Source organism: Panulirus ornatus, chromosome 19 (genome assembly GCF_036320965.1).
Source record: "Panulirus ornatus isolate Po-2019 chromosome 19, ASM3632096v1, whole genome shotgun sequence".
Classification (NCBI taxonomy): Eukaryota; Metazoa; Arthropoda; class Malacostraca; order Decapoda; family Palinuridae; genus Panulirus; species Panulirus ornatus.
The window spans coordinates 45,921,132-45,936,340 of record NC_092242.1 but is presented as its reverse complement, the minus strand read 5'-3'; the positions used below and the strand labels follow the sequence as shown (position 1 = coordinate 45,936,340).

General features: G+C 40.6%; 1 protein-coding gene across 1 annotated transcript in view; it reads left to right on the top strand.

Annotated features, from left to right (window-relative positions):
* LOC139755483 (2-oxoadipate dehydrogenase complex component E1-like) overlaps positions 1–15,209 on the top strand; it is a 526,829-nt gene that overhangs the window by 508,108 nt on the left and 3,512 nt on the right. The window contains exon 10 of the mRNA XM_071673821.1: positions 3,651–3,947. Within this exon, the coding sequence (XP_071529922.1) occupies positions 3,651–3,947 (297 nt within the window). The remainder of the gene's footprint in view (positions 1–3,650; positions 3,948–15,209) is intronic.

The following is a 15,209-nucleotide window of genomic DNA, read 5'->3' as shown; positions in this document are numbered from 1 at the left end:
ACACGCAAATATACATACCTGTATATCTCAACGTATACATATATATACACCCACAGACATATACTTATATACACATGTACATAATTCATACTGTCTGCCTTTATTCATTCCCATCGCCACCCTGCCACACATGAAATAACAACTACCTCCCCCCACATGTGCGTGAGGTAGCGCTAGGAAGACAACAAAGGCCCCTTTTGTTCACACTCATTCTCTAGCTGTCATGTAATAATGCACAGAAACCACAGCTCCCTTTCCACATCCAGGCCCCACAGAACTTTCCATGGTTTACCCCAGACACTTCACATGCCCTGGTTCAATCCATTGACAGCACGTCGACCCCGGTATACCACATCGTTCCAATTTGTTCTATTCCTTGCATGCCTTTCACCCTCCTGCATGTTCAGGCTCCGATCACTTAAAATCTTTTTCACTCCATCTTTCCACCTCCAGTTTGATCTCCCACTTCTCCTCGTTCCCTTCACCTCTGACACATATATCCTCTTTGTCAATCTTTCCTTACTCATTCTCTCCATGTGACCAAACCATTTCAAAACACCCTCTTCTGCTCTCTCAACTACACTATTTTTATTACTACACATCTCTCTTACCCTGTTATTACTTACTCGATCAAACCACCTCACACCACATATTGTCCTCAAACATCTCATTTCCAGCACATCCACCCTCCTCCTCACAACTTATCCATGGCCCACGCCTTGCAACCATACAACATTGTTGGAACCACTATTCCTTCAAACATACCCATTTTTGCTTTCTGAGATAATGTTCTCGACTTCCACACATTCTTCAAGGCTCCCAGAATATTCGCCCCCTCCCCCACCCTATGACTCACTTCCGCTTCCATGGTTCCATCCACTGCCAGATCCACTTCCAGATAACTAAAACACTTCACTTCCTCCAATTTTTCTCCATTCAAACTTACCTCCCAATTGACTTGACCCTCAACCCTACTGTACCTAATAACCTTGCTCTTATTCACATTTACTCTCAACTTTTTCCTCACACACACTTTACCAAACTCAGTCACCAGCTTCTGCAGCTTCTCACATGAATCAGCCACCAGCGCTGTATCATCAGCGAACAACAACTGACTCACTTCCCAAGCTCTCTCATCCACAACAGACTTCATACTTGCCCCTCTTTCCAAAACTCTTGCATTCACCTCCCTAACAACCCCATCCATAAACAAATTAAACAACCGTGGAGACAACACACACCCCTGCCGCAAACCTACATTCACTGAGAACCAATCACTTTCCTCTCTTCCTACACATACACATGCCTTACATCCTCGATAAAAACTTTTCACTGCTTCTAACAACTTACCTCCCACACCATATATTCTTAATACCTTCCACAGAGCATCTCTATCAACTCTATGAAATAAATAAATAGTAATGATAATAATGATTCACTATACTTAGCCGCCGTTTCCTTATTTAGTGAGGTAGCTCCAGGAAACAGACGAAGAATGGCCCGTCCACTCATATACACAACTCACACATTGTCCACATATTGTCCTCAAACATTTAATTTCCTACACATCCACTCTCTGTACAACCCTAGTTTTATCCCATCCCTTGCAACCATATAATGTTATTGGAACTAGTATTCCTTCAAACATCCCCAATTTTGCTCTCCGGGATAACATTCTCTCCTACACATTCTTCATCGCTCCCAGAAGCTTCACCCCCTTCCTCATCCTGTGCCTCACTTCTGCTTCCATGGTTCCATTCGCTGCTAAGCCCACTCCCACATTTCTAAAACACTAAGCTTCCTCCAATTTTTCTCCTTTCAAACTTACTTCCCAATTAACTTGTCCCTCAACCCTACTGAATCTAATAGCCTTGCTCTTATTCACATTTTCTCTTTTTCCTTTCACATGCTCTACCAAACTCAGTCACCAAATTTTGCAGTTTCTCACTTGAATCAGCTAGCAGGGCCGTATCATCAGTGAACAACAACTGATTCCCTTTCCAGGCCCTCTCATTCCTGAAGGACTACATATTCGCCCCTCTCTCTTGCATTTACCTCCCTAACCAACCCATCCATAAAAAAAATTGGACAACCATGGGGATATTACACACCCCTGCCACAGACCAACATTACTGGGGGCTAATCACTCTTCTGTCTTCCTGCTCGTATACATTCCTTGCTGGATTTAATCTTGTGCAATGCTTTCACTACCTCTTCTCCTTAACCAAACCATTCTCCTTGACCCTCTCACTTTGTACACCACCCCATCCAAAACACCCTATATCTGCCACTCTATCATCAAACGCATACAAAAATTAGGCATAATGTTAGTTATGTACCCATGCCGTTACAATAGCTGACCATGGCTGAACTTGTTGTGAGGAAGTGATCTTGTATTACACAGTGACATTTTCTATTTATGCTTAGTTTCTTAGTATCTGTAATTGTTTTATATGTTTTTCTGTTACATTTTGTTGTGAAATGCATAAACTGTATGTTTAAGGAGAAAATGAATGCGCATATGTGTACACACTATAACGGATTGCTAAGTAAGCTTTGTGCCCATACTTTTGTAACAGCCAACCACTGATGAACTTGTTGTAAGCAATCTTTTCTTGTCTTTTCTTGAATTTTATAAAATAGATTTTATATATGCTGAGCTTTTTGTCTTGATTCTAATGTATATTATTCTATTACATTTTGCAGTAAATTATATGAACCATAAATTTGTCTTGAACATGATTCATGAACATCTAAAAATGAGTCATTATGATAGGTGTAAGCCCATGCTGCTATGATAGCAAGCTTCACCTTAATTTAACCTGAAAATACACCCATATGTCATCACGTATACAGGTACATGTCACTAGGTACTGTGGCCAACTTTGGAGTACTTAAACAACCACAGTACCAGACCAGAGAGCTGAGTGGCAATTTTCTGAACCATAGAAATTTTGTTGATATAGTCTTGTTTTTATGGGAGTTTATAAACAGTAAATTATCAACTTAAAGTCATTTTACTGTGCTACTGTATTAATATCAAAGGAGGTTACGTAGTATCAGTATGCTATTCAGACCCTAACCTTATTGATAGAGACTCTTAGGCACTAAGATCTATATTATACATTTGATAAGGCCATTTGAGTTAACCCAAGGTATTGCTACCTGTTTTCTCCCACAACCATTTAGGTGAAATACTTTCGCTAAACAACAGTTGCCACTTCCAGGTGTGGAACAGAGTTCTGTAAGGGTTCAACCATCCCTTATAGCAGTGAGCTACAATGATTCATTTATTAATATAATCCATTTAACAGACAGTATATAAGGCAAGACTTGTGGTGGGTGCTGGAGCAGTATGATAGATAGTTTCATCTGGCTTCACTTGCTACATTTATGGTACATGATACTGTGTTACAATCTAAAATTTATCTTGCATGTCTATCACATTTTATCATTTACTAAGTATAGTTACCGTTACATAAGGTTTGATGATCAGCTTATGGATAAAAGTTGTATGCTATGTGTGAAATTTCTCCCGAAGAACCTTTTTCCATTATCACATAATTTTCAAAAATTTTATAAGTTGATGATTGCAGTATTTTGTACATGTGTTTTTACACAACTAACATATTTTCTTTCCTTTCAACAAGGTTACAATGTACGTATCAGTGGTCAAGATGTGGGTCGTGGCACATTTTCGCAGCGTCACTGCATGCTGGTTGACCAAACAAATGATGAAATATATATTCCACTGAATCATATCAGAGAAGACCAAACTGGTTATCTTGAAGTTGTAAATAGTATTCTGTCAGAGGAAGCAGTACTAGGATTTGAATATGGAGTATCAGTAGAGAGCCCAAACACCCTTTGTATATGGGAAGCACAATTTGGTGATTTCTACAACGGTGCTCAAATCATGATTGATACCTTTGTTTCTTGTGGAGAGGGTATGTATATTATCATTAACAATAAGCTTATTTTACATTAGTCATGAAAAATTGAGAGCAGTGCCAAAATGATTTGGTACTGTACAGAAAAATTAAACTTTTGTTATAGATAAATGTTGAGGATATAGTGAATTTGTCTGTTTCTGTAGTTTGTACTTATCATCATGAACTCCATATCCAGTTCCATAAGGTGTATCTGCATTATGTAGCCTCTCAAATCACTCATTCTCACCCTTAATCCATGCCCAAAGTGGTAAGGTAGAACATGAGCTTCTTCACCTACAAAATTGATTCTTATTTTCTCACTTAACTCATCATGCTGATGTGTCAAGTGAGACCAAATGCTGACAAGAATTAGAGTACTGAAGAATTTAGGGTTTCCTTATTTTAAAAAATATGCCTTGCATTTTCCAGCATGATTTAGAATAGGGAAGACCTGACTATAAATCATGAGCCCCAATCAATTAAAGTGTAGCTGTTGATTCAAAGGTGATACTTAGTTTTAAACAGTGTTACCAGCCAATGCCCTTTAACCTTTTCAGTGATCCATGTCATATTATGCATTTCATGATCATTGCTCTACATGTCATGTGTTGTTTAAATGGCTCTCCCCTCATTTCAAATCCTAGCTGATGTTTGATTCTACCAGTTACCCATATATGTCTCTGCAAACCTCTTGCTACTGCTAGAAAAAAGATATGTTACACCTCACAGCACCCACTTGATGTGATGCCACATGTAAGCACATACTGTGTTACAGTACATTTGATACACAGGGCAATTGATGAATGAAGTTTACATTACAGTTGCATACAGTGCCAGGGGTATCTAATTAGTGACAGTTCCTGAAGTGACATTTCACAATCGAACCAAAAATAAAAGTAGGTGAAAGTTGCTTTGTCAATGTATGATTACTCCAAATTGCTTATCAACATAAGGTAAGCATACTTTTCAAGTCATGGCAAAGTTTTTTTTTGTAAACAAAGAAACAGGTTTCTGACCTATCTAGATGTAAAATATATGTATGCTTCTAGACTTTTATAGGCTTTCACTGACTCTCAAGTGTAACAGGGTGAGGTAATCAGATATTGGTACATGTCAGGATATGTTATATCAGGAAGCTTGTTGGGCCCACACTTAATAGTTGCTTTCATTTAATTAATTGGAATTGAATATGGATCGGTTGTCACACTATCTGTTTGACCACAGTAATGTTTCTGTGTAACATCAAGATCTTTAGCTGTGAGAAACTTATGGCACCAGAATCCATAGTAACATGCCATAGACAAAAATATAAAGTGGGTGTTTTCATTGTTCTGTTGTGAGTGAAATGCCTTTTGCTACAACTATACTCACCAACATAGCAGCAGTATCAAAAGCAACTTGTGTGTGACTTCATTTGCTTGTGGTCTACAAAGATAGCTTTAGGTTTGTTTGGGTTACAGCTTTACACTGACCTTCAGGAATTCTGTTATAGTCCTATAAATTGTGTAATTGTGAATTAGTTGACATTCATGGAGTTATGTACATGACATCCCATGACATCATACTTAAGTACGCACTCTTTCTTATCCCACATAAAACACCAAGAACGTAATAGATTTTTTGATACTTTTGAAATGATATGGACATATGCTATGGAATTTTTTCATACATGTTCATCATTTCTCATGTTAATGACAAAGCATCAGGATCAGATAAAGAAATGGCCTTATTCACTGATATCCACATTCTAGCCGCCGTGTATAATGTGCTGGAATTAAAGCCATCGTCCACAACCAGGCTCCTGCCGACCCTCTCATAGTTTCTGCCCCACAGACAGCATGTCATCCCCTGAGTTTAGTGACATAATTATTCCTACATTCACCCATAGAAATGAGCAAAGTTCTGCCTCTGTGAAAATTCAGAGAGAATACTTATGTGTAGTGTGCTTTGTGTGTCAAGTGTGAAATAATGCTGGGAAAAATACCATAAAGTGTGAATTTTGTTTAGGGTTCATAGTTTGAAAGCATGCCCAAAAAAACATAATTATCTTACACTCACTGAACCAGGGCACATGAATCAATTAGGAAAACCACAGAAAGGTCTTTAGGGCTTGACCTTGGATAGTGAACTCCTGTTCTGGGGCATTTTACTTGACAGCTGTAGATTGGTTGCAAACAGATAAGGCTGTTCTTTGTCTTTTCCTAGCACTACCCCATTATGCAGAAAATAGTGAATAAGGATGAAAAATATCATACAAGCACAAAGGTAGTCACTGTGCCAAGTTTCTGCCTCCTCCCTTTGTTGTTTACTGCCCTACCAAACCAACATAGTACTTTTTTATATTTGCTAATTCATAATATACAATTATTTTCTCCTTTTTTGCACCGTGAGGAGAGTTACTTTAGATGTATTTCATGGTTAATGGGATACAAATCCTTTTTTTTTTTCCAAAATATAGGGAATTGGGAGAAAAATACAACTCAGTTATCTCCTGCGTTTTATCAAAGGCAACTAAGTAGGATGAGATAATTAAGCTGAAATTTCTCCTCTGTTTTTCAGTTTATCAGAAAGTAGGTATAGAGGAAGGAGCTAAGAGGGAATTCTTAAATGCTTGTTTTCTCCTAGTGCTACTTTGCCTAGGCAAGAATTGATAAACAGGTAAAAGAGATTAATTGTTCAGTTTACTATGGACTCGCGACGGTAATGCAGTTATGGGCCGCCCAGGGTCGAGCACATACCTTCAAATCCTGGTTGTGGCAGTTGCTCCACAGTCATCCCAGCTGTTCATTCAATTCTAGGGGTTTGTGGATAAAATTGGTACCTGGATGAGAGGGACTGGGAAGTAAGTTAGATGTTGTTTGCCGATGATACAGCTCAAGTGGCTGCTTCAGGTGAGAAACTGCTGAGGTTGGTGACTGAATTTGGAAAAGTGTGTGAAAAGAGAAAGTTGAGAGCAAGGTTTTTAGGTTCAGTAAGGTTGTGGGACAAGTTAATTGGGATGTAAGTTTGAATGGAGAAAAATTGGAGGAAGTAAAGTGTTTTAGATATCTGGAAATGGACTTAGCAACAAATGGAAGCATGGAAGCAGAAGTAATTCACGGGGTGGGGGTGGGGGCAAAGGTTCTGGGAGCAATGATGAATGTGTGGAAGGTGAGAATGTTATCTTGGAGAGCAAACATGGGTATGTGTGAAGAAATAGTTGTTCCAACAATGTTATGTGCTTGTGAGGCATGGGCTATAGATAGATCGCGTTGTGCAGAGGAGGGTGGATGTGTTGGAAATGAAATGTTTAAGGACAGTATGTGGTGTGAGGTGGTTTGATCGATTAAGTAATGAAAGGGTAAGAGAGATGTGTGGTAATAAAAAGAGTGTGGTTGAGAGAGTAGAAGAGGGTGTGTCGAAGTGGTTTGGATGCATGGAGAGAATGAGTGAGGAAAGATTGACAAAGAGAATATATGTGTCAGAGGTGGAGGGAACGAGGAGAAGTAGGAGACCAAATTGGAGGTGGAAGGATGAAGTGAAAAATATTTTGAGTGATTGGGGCCTGAACGTACAGGAGGGTGAAAGGCATGTAAGGAATAGAGTGAATTGGAATGATGTGGTATACCGGGGTCAACGCGCTGTCAATGAATTGAACCAGGGCATGTGAAGCATCCGGGTAAACCATGGAAAGTTCTGTGGGGCCTGGATCAAACCACCTCACATCACATGTTGTTCTCAGACATCTCATTTCCAACACATGCACCCTCCTCTGAAGAACCCTATCTATAGCCCATGCCTTGCAACCATATAACATTGTTAGAACATACCCATTTATGCTCTCTGAGATAACGTTCTCTCCTTCCACACATTTTTCAATTCTTCCAGAACCTTTGTCCCCTCCCCCCACACTGTGACTCACTTCCACTTCCATGGTTCCATTCACTACTAAATCAACTCCTAGATATCTAAAGCACTTCACTTCCTCCAATTTTTCTCCATTCAACCTTACATCCTAATTAACTTGTCCCAAAACCCTACTAAATGTAATAACCTTACTCTTATTCACATTTACTCTCAACTTTCTCCTTTCACACACTTTTCCAAACTCAGTCACCACCCTCTGCAGTTTCTCACTCAAATCAGCCACCAGCGCTGTATCTTTGACAAACAACAAATGACTCACTTCCCTGGCTCTCTTATCCCCAAGAGACTGCATACTTGACCCTCTCTCCAAAACTTTAGCACTTACCTGCCTAACCACCACATCCATAAAGAAATTAAACAACCATGGGGGCATCACCTATCTCTGCCACAGACTGACCTTCACCAGGAACCAATCCCTCTCCTCTCTTCCTACTCGTACACATGTCTTACATTCTTGATAAAATCTTTTCACTACTTCTAGCAGGTTTCCTCCTACACCATATTCTTAAGACCTTCCACCAAGGTCTTAATCCATGAATATTACATAAAAATCCAACCTTTTTTTTTTTTTTAAAGTATTTCTTCCACACATTCTTCACAGCAAACACCTGGTCCACACATCCTCTACCACTTCTGAAACCACACTGCTTCTCCCCAGTCTGACACTCTGTACATATCTTCACCTTCTCAGTCAGTACCCTCCCATATAATTTCCCAGGACTACTCAACAAACTTATGCCTTTGTAGTTTGAACACTCACCTTTATCCCCTTTGCATTTGTAGAATGGCACTATGCATGCATTCTGCCGATCCTCAGACACTTCCCCCTGATCCATACATATACTGAATATCCTTACCAACCAATCAACAGTACATTCACACCCCTTTCTTGAATCTTTCTACTGCAGTACCATCCAAACCTGCTGCCTTGCCAGATTTCATCTTCTGCAAAGCTTTCCTTACTTCTTCTCTCTTAACCAAACCATTATCCCTGACCCTCTCATTTCGCCCACCATCCTGTCCAAAACTCCTTACATCTGCCACTCTGTCATTGAACACATTCAACAAACCTTCAAAATACTCACTCCATCTCCTTCTCACTCCTATTATTACTTCCTCCCTTGCCCCTTCACCAATGTTCCCATTTGTTCTGTTGTCTTACGCATGTTATTTATCTCCTTTTATACATCTTCCAGTCATTTGCATGCCTTTCTTGTAAGTATCGTCGCAGTGCCTCTCTTTTCTCTTTCACTAACAACTTTACTTCTTCATTCCACCATTCACTACCCTTTCTAATCTGGCCACCTTCCACCTTTCTCATGTCACATGCATCTTTTGCAGATGCCATCACTGCTTTCCTAAATATATCCCATTCCTCTCCTACTTCCCTAATGTCATTTGCTCTCACCTCTTGCCATTGTACACTCAATCTCTCCTCGTACTTCCTCACAGAAGTGTCCTTTGCAAGCTCAGTTGCCCTCACCACTCTCTTCACCTGAACATGCTCTGTTTTTAAAAGCCTCTACAAATCTTAACCTTCTCCTCCATGAGATTGTGGTCAGACATCCTTCCAGCTGCCCTGTCAGCACATTAACATCCAAAAGTCTCTCTTTTGCATGCCTATCAATTAACATGTATCAGTTAATGCCTTTGACCATCTCTCCTACTCATATACGTATACTTATGTATATTTCTCTTTTTAAACCAGGTATTCCTAATCACCAGTTTTTTCTGCACACAAACCCATAAGCTCTTCACCATTTCAATTCACAACACAATTCCGTATGTACACCAATTATACCCTCAACTGCCACTTTACCTACCTTCTCATTTAAATCATCCATTGCAAATATATATATTTCTCTTTTTAAACCAGGTATTCCTAATCACCAGCTTTTTCCGCACACAAATCCAGAAGCTCTTCACCATTTCCATTCACTACACTGAATTCCCCATGTACACCAATTATACCCTCAACTCATTTAAATCATCCATTGTAAATATCCCATCTCGTGCCCCAAAACTCCTGACACTCTCAACCGGTTGCTCCCAAAACACTTGTCTCTCATTCATGTACATATAAACTATATTCATATTCACTGGTCTTCATCCATTACTGGTGCAACCCCATCCTGCAGGAGACAGTATTGCTACTCCCTGCTCCAGTAAGGTAGCGCCATGGGAAACAGACAAAATAGGCCACATTCATTCACACTCAGTCTCTTGCATTCATATGTAATGCACTGAAGCCACAGCTCCTATCCACATCCAGGCCTCCACGCCTTTCCATGGTTTACCACAAACATTTCACATGCCTTGGTTCAGTCCATTGATAGCATGTCGACCCCAGTATACTACATCCTTCTTTGCACACCTGTCACCTTCTTGCATGCTCAGGTCCCGATTACTTAAAAAAATTTTCACTCCATCCTTCCACCTCCAATTTGATCTCCCGCTTCATATTCCCTCCACCTCTGACACATATATCCTCTATGTCAACCTTTCCTCACTCATTTTCTCCATATGTCCAAACCATTTCAGCACATCCTCTTCTGCTCTCTCAACCATACTCTTTTTATTACCACACAGCTCTCTCTTACCCTTTTATTACTTACTCAATCAAACCACCTCACACCACATACTGTCTTCAAATATTTTATTTTCAACACATCCACCTTCCTCTGTACAACCCGATCTACAGCTTATCCCTTGTAACCATATGATATTGTTGGAACTACTGTTCCTTCAAGCATACCCATTTTTGCTCTCCGAGATAATGTTCTCTCTTTCCACACACTCCTCTTTGTTCCCAGAACCTGTGCCCACTTCTCATGTATTTTTTCACTATTTTCATTTACATGAAGGATCATTAACCTGATAGCCACTCCTGCCCTGTTACCCTCCCATGCATTCAAGTCACCCAATGCATACAGCTCCTACCCTAGATCGGTATACTCCCCTGCATTTCAGCTTCTCTTTTTTTGCTATCTCACCATTATATGTTGTATATGCAGCAAACACTTTCACACTTGATTTTTGTAAGTAACAATCTTGATGTGACACATTTGCATAGAAATATTGTAAACAATTCACTCTACATTTACACATCTCTGGCATAACCATGTGTTTCATCTTGTAGCCACATCTTACACCCTCCACTCAGAGATATTGCTACATCTGAACCTTCTCGTATCAAGCTAACATACCCAATTCTCCCTTGTTAAAAGGTGTATTCAACTTCCAGTCTGTTACATGTATTATTTGTTTCTCCCACATTCCATTTACCCATGTGAACATGAATCTTTTGTTGGAAGTAGTTGTCATCTAATAAATGGATGTATGGAATTCTTCATAACTTTCAGACATTCTTTTGTAAGTTGTTGACACCTTATGTTTGGGTCTTTGACACCTACTTTGGAGATGATAGGAACCCAAAACGTATAGGCTAAATTCTCTTTACACTATTGTGTTCTAGATTCTTTGCTAGAGTCCTTTTTTTTTAGACAGATATATGTTGGGGAGAAGAGAGTGGTGAAAGTAAGTGAGCATGGAAAGGAAACATGTGTGAGGAAGTACCAGGAGAGATTGAGTGCAGAATGGCAAAAGATAATTGACCTAAGGGGAATGGGGGAAGAATGGGATAGATTTAAGGAAGCAGTAATGGCTTGTGCAAAAGATGTATGTGGCATGAGAAAGGTGGGAGGTGGGCAGATTAGAAAGGGTAGTGAATGGTGGGATGAAGAAGTAAGATATGTAGTGAAAGAGAAAAGAGAGGCATTTGAATGATTTTTGCAGTGAAATAGTGCAAATGACTTGGGAGAGAGTATCATTAGATTTTAGGGAGAATAAAAAAGATGATTAGGAAGGAGGTAAATAAAGTGCACAAGACAAGAGAACAAATGGGAACATCGGTGAAGGAGCTAATGGGGAGGTAATAACAAGTAGTGGTGAAGTGAAAAGGAGATGGAGTGAATATTTTGAAGGTTTGTTGAATGTGTTTGATGATAGGGTGGCAGATATAGGTTATCTTGGTCGGGGTAGTGTGCGAAGTGAGAGGGTCAGGGAGAATGGTTTGGTGAACAGAGAAGAGGTAGTGAAAGCTTTGCGGAAGATGAAAGCCGGCAAGGTGGCGGGTTTGGATGGTATTCCAGTGGAATTTATATGAAAAAAAGGGAGTGACTGTGTAGTTGATTGGTTGGTAAGGATATTCAGTGTATGTATGGCACATGGTGAAGTGCCTGAGGATTGGCAGAATGCGTGCATAGTGCCATTGTCCAAAGGCAAAGGGGTTAAAGGTGAGTGTTCAAATTACAGAGGCATTAGTTTGTTGAGTATTCTTGGGAAATTATATGGGAAGGCATTGACTGAGAGGGTGAAGGCATGTACAGAGCACCAGATTGGGGATGAGCAGTGTGGTTTCAGAAGTGGTAGAGGACGTGTAGATCAGGTGTTTGCTTTGAAGAATGTATGTGAGATATACTTAGAAAAACAGATGGATTTGTATGTAGTATGTATGTATGTATGTATGTAGTATGTAGTAAAAGCTTTGCGGAAGATGAAAGCCGGCAAGGCAGCAGGTTTGGATGGTATTGCAGTGGAATCTATTAAAAAAGGGGGTGACTGTATTGTTGACTGGTTGGTAAGGTTATTTAATGTATGTATGACTCATGGTGAGGTGCCTGAGGATTGGTGGAATGCATGCATAGTGCCATTGTACAAAGGCAAATGGGATAAGAGTGAGTGCTCAAATTACAGAGGTATAAGTTTGTTGAGTATTCCTGGTAAATTATATGGGAGGGTATTGATTGAGAGGGTGAAGGCATGTACAGAGCATCAGACTGGGGAAGAGCAGTGTGGTTTCAGAAGTGGTAGAGGATGTGTGGATCAGGTGTTTGCTTTGAAGAATGTATGTGAGAAATACTTAGAAAAGCAAATGGATTTGTATGTAGCATTTATGGATCTGGAGAAGGCATATGATAGAGTTGATAGAGATGCTCTGTGGAAGGTATTAAGAATATATGGTGTGGGAGGCAAGTTGTTAGAAGCAGTGAAAAGTTTTTATTGAGGATGTAAGGCATGTGTACGTGTAGGAAGAGAGGAAAGTGATTGGTTCTCAGTGAATGTAGGTTTGCGGCAGGGGTGTGTGATGTCTCCATGGTTGTTTAATTTGTTTATGGATGGGGTTGTTAGGGAGGTGAATGCAAGAGTTTTGGAAAGAGGGGCAAGTATGAAGTCTGTTGTGGATGAGAGAGATTGGGAAGTGAGTCAGTTGTTGTTCGCTGATGATACAGCGCTGGTGGCTGATTCATGTGAGAAACTGCAGAAGGTGGTGATTGAGTTTGGTATAGTGTGTGAAAGAAGAAAGTTAAGAGGAAATGTGAATAAGAGCAAAGTTATTAGGTACAGTAGGGTTGAGGGTCAAGGCAATTGGGAGGTAAGTTTGAATGGAGAAAAACTGGAGGAAGTAAAGTGTTTTAGATATCTGGGAGTGGATCTGGCAGCGGATGGAACCATGGAAGCGGAAGTGGAGCATAGGGTGGGGGAGGGGGCGAAAATCCTGTTAGCCTTGAAGAATGTGTGGAAGTCGAGAACATTATCTCAGAAAGCAAAAATGGGTATGTTTGAAGGAATAGTGGTTCCAGCAATGTTGTATGGTTGCGAGGCGTGGGCTATGGATAGAGTTGTGCGCAGGAGGGTGGATGTGCTGGAAATGAGATGTTTGAGGACAATGTGTGGTGTGAGGTGGTTTGATCAAGTAAGTAATGTAAGGGTAAGAGAGATGTGTGGAAATAAAAAGAGCGTGGTTGAGAGAGCAGAAGAGGGTGTTTTGAAATGGTTTTGGGCACATGGAGAGAATGAGTGAGGAAAGATTGACCAAGAGGATATATGTGTCGGAGGTGGAGGGAACGAGGAGAAGTGGGAGACCAAATTGGAGGTGGAAAGATGGAGTGAAAAAGATTTTGAGTAGTGATCGGGGCCTGAACATGCAGGAGGGTGAAAGGCGGGCAAGAAATAGAGTGAATTGGATCGATGTGGTATACCGGGGTTGACGTGCTTTCAGTGGATTGAACCAGGGCATGGGAAGCGTCTGGGGTAAACTATGGAAAGTTGTTTGGGGCCTGGATGTGGAAAGGGAGCTGTGGTTTCGGGCATTATTGCATGACAGCTAGAGACTGAGTATGAACGAATGGGGCCTTTGTTGTCTTTTCCTAGCGCTACCTCACGCACATGAGGGGGGAGGGGGATGGTATTCCATGTGTGGCGAGGTGGTGATGGGAATGAATAAAGGCAGACAGTGTGAATTGTGTGCATGGGTATATATGTATGTGTCTGTGTGTGTATATATATGTGTACATTGAGATGTATAGGTATGTATATTTGCGTGTGTGGGCGTGTATGTATATACATGTGTATGGGGGTGGGTTGGGCCATTTCTTTCGTCTGTTTCCTTGTGCTACCTCGCAAACGCGGGAGACAGCGACAAAGCAAGATAAAATAAAAAAATTTATGGATTTGGAGAAAGCATATGATAGAGTGGATAGAGATGCTTTTTGGAAAGTTTTAAGAGTATATGATGTGGGAGGTAAGTTGCTAGAAGCAATGAAAAGTTTTTACAAAGGATGCAAGGCATGTGTGCAAGGAAGAGAGGAAAGTGATTGGTTCCCAGTGAATGTCGGTTTGTGGCAGGGGTGCATGATGTCACCATGGTTGTTTAATTTGTTAATGGATGGTGTGGTTAGGGAGATGAAGGCAAGAGTTTTGGAGAGGGGCAAGTATGCAGTCTGTTCTGAATGAGAGGGTTTGGGAAGTGAGTCGGTTGTTATTTGCTGATGATACATCGCTGGTGGCTGATTCGGGTAAGGAACTGCAAAAGTTGGCGACTGAGTTTGGTAAAGTGTGTGAAAGAAGAAAGTTGACAGTAAATGTGAATAATTGCAAGGGTATTAGGTTCAGTAGGGTTGAGGGACAAGTTAATTGGGAGATAAGTTTGAATGCAGAAAAAATGGAAGAAGTAAAGTGTTTTAGATATCCGGTAGTGGACTTAGCAGTGGATGGAACCATGGAGGTGGAAGTGAGTCACAGGGTGGGGGAGGGGGCGAAGGTTCTGGGAGCATTGAAGAATGTATGGAAGGCGAGAACGTTATCTCGGAGAGAAAAAATGGGATGTTTGAAGGAATAGAGGTTCCATCATTGTTATATTGTTGCGAGGCATGGGCTATAGATAGGGTTGTGCAGAGGAGGGTGGATGTGTTGGAAATGAAATGTTTATGGACGATTTGCGGTGTGAGGTGGTTTGATTGAGTAAGTAATGAAAGGGTAAGAGAGATGTGTGGTGATAAAAAGAGTATGGTTGAGAGAGCAGAAGAGGGT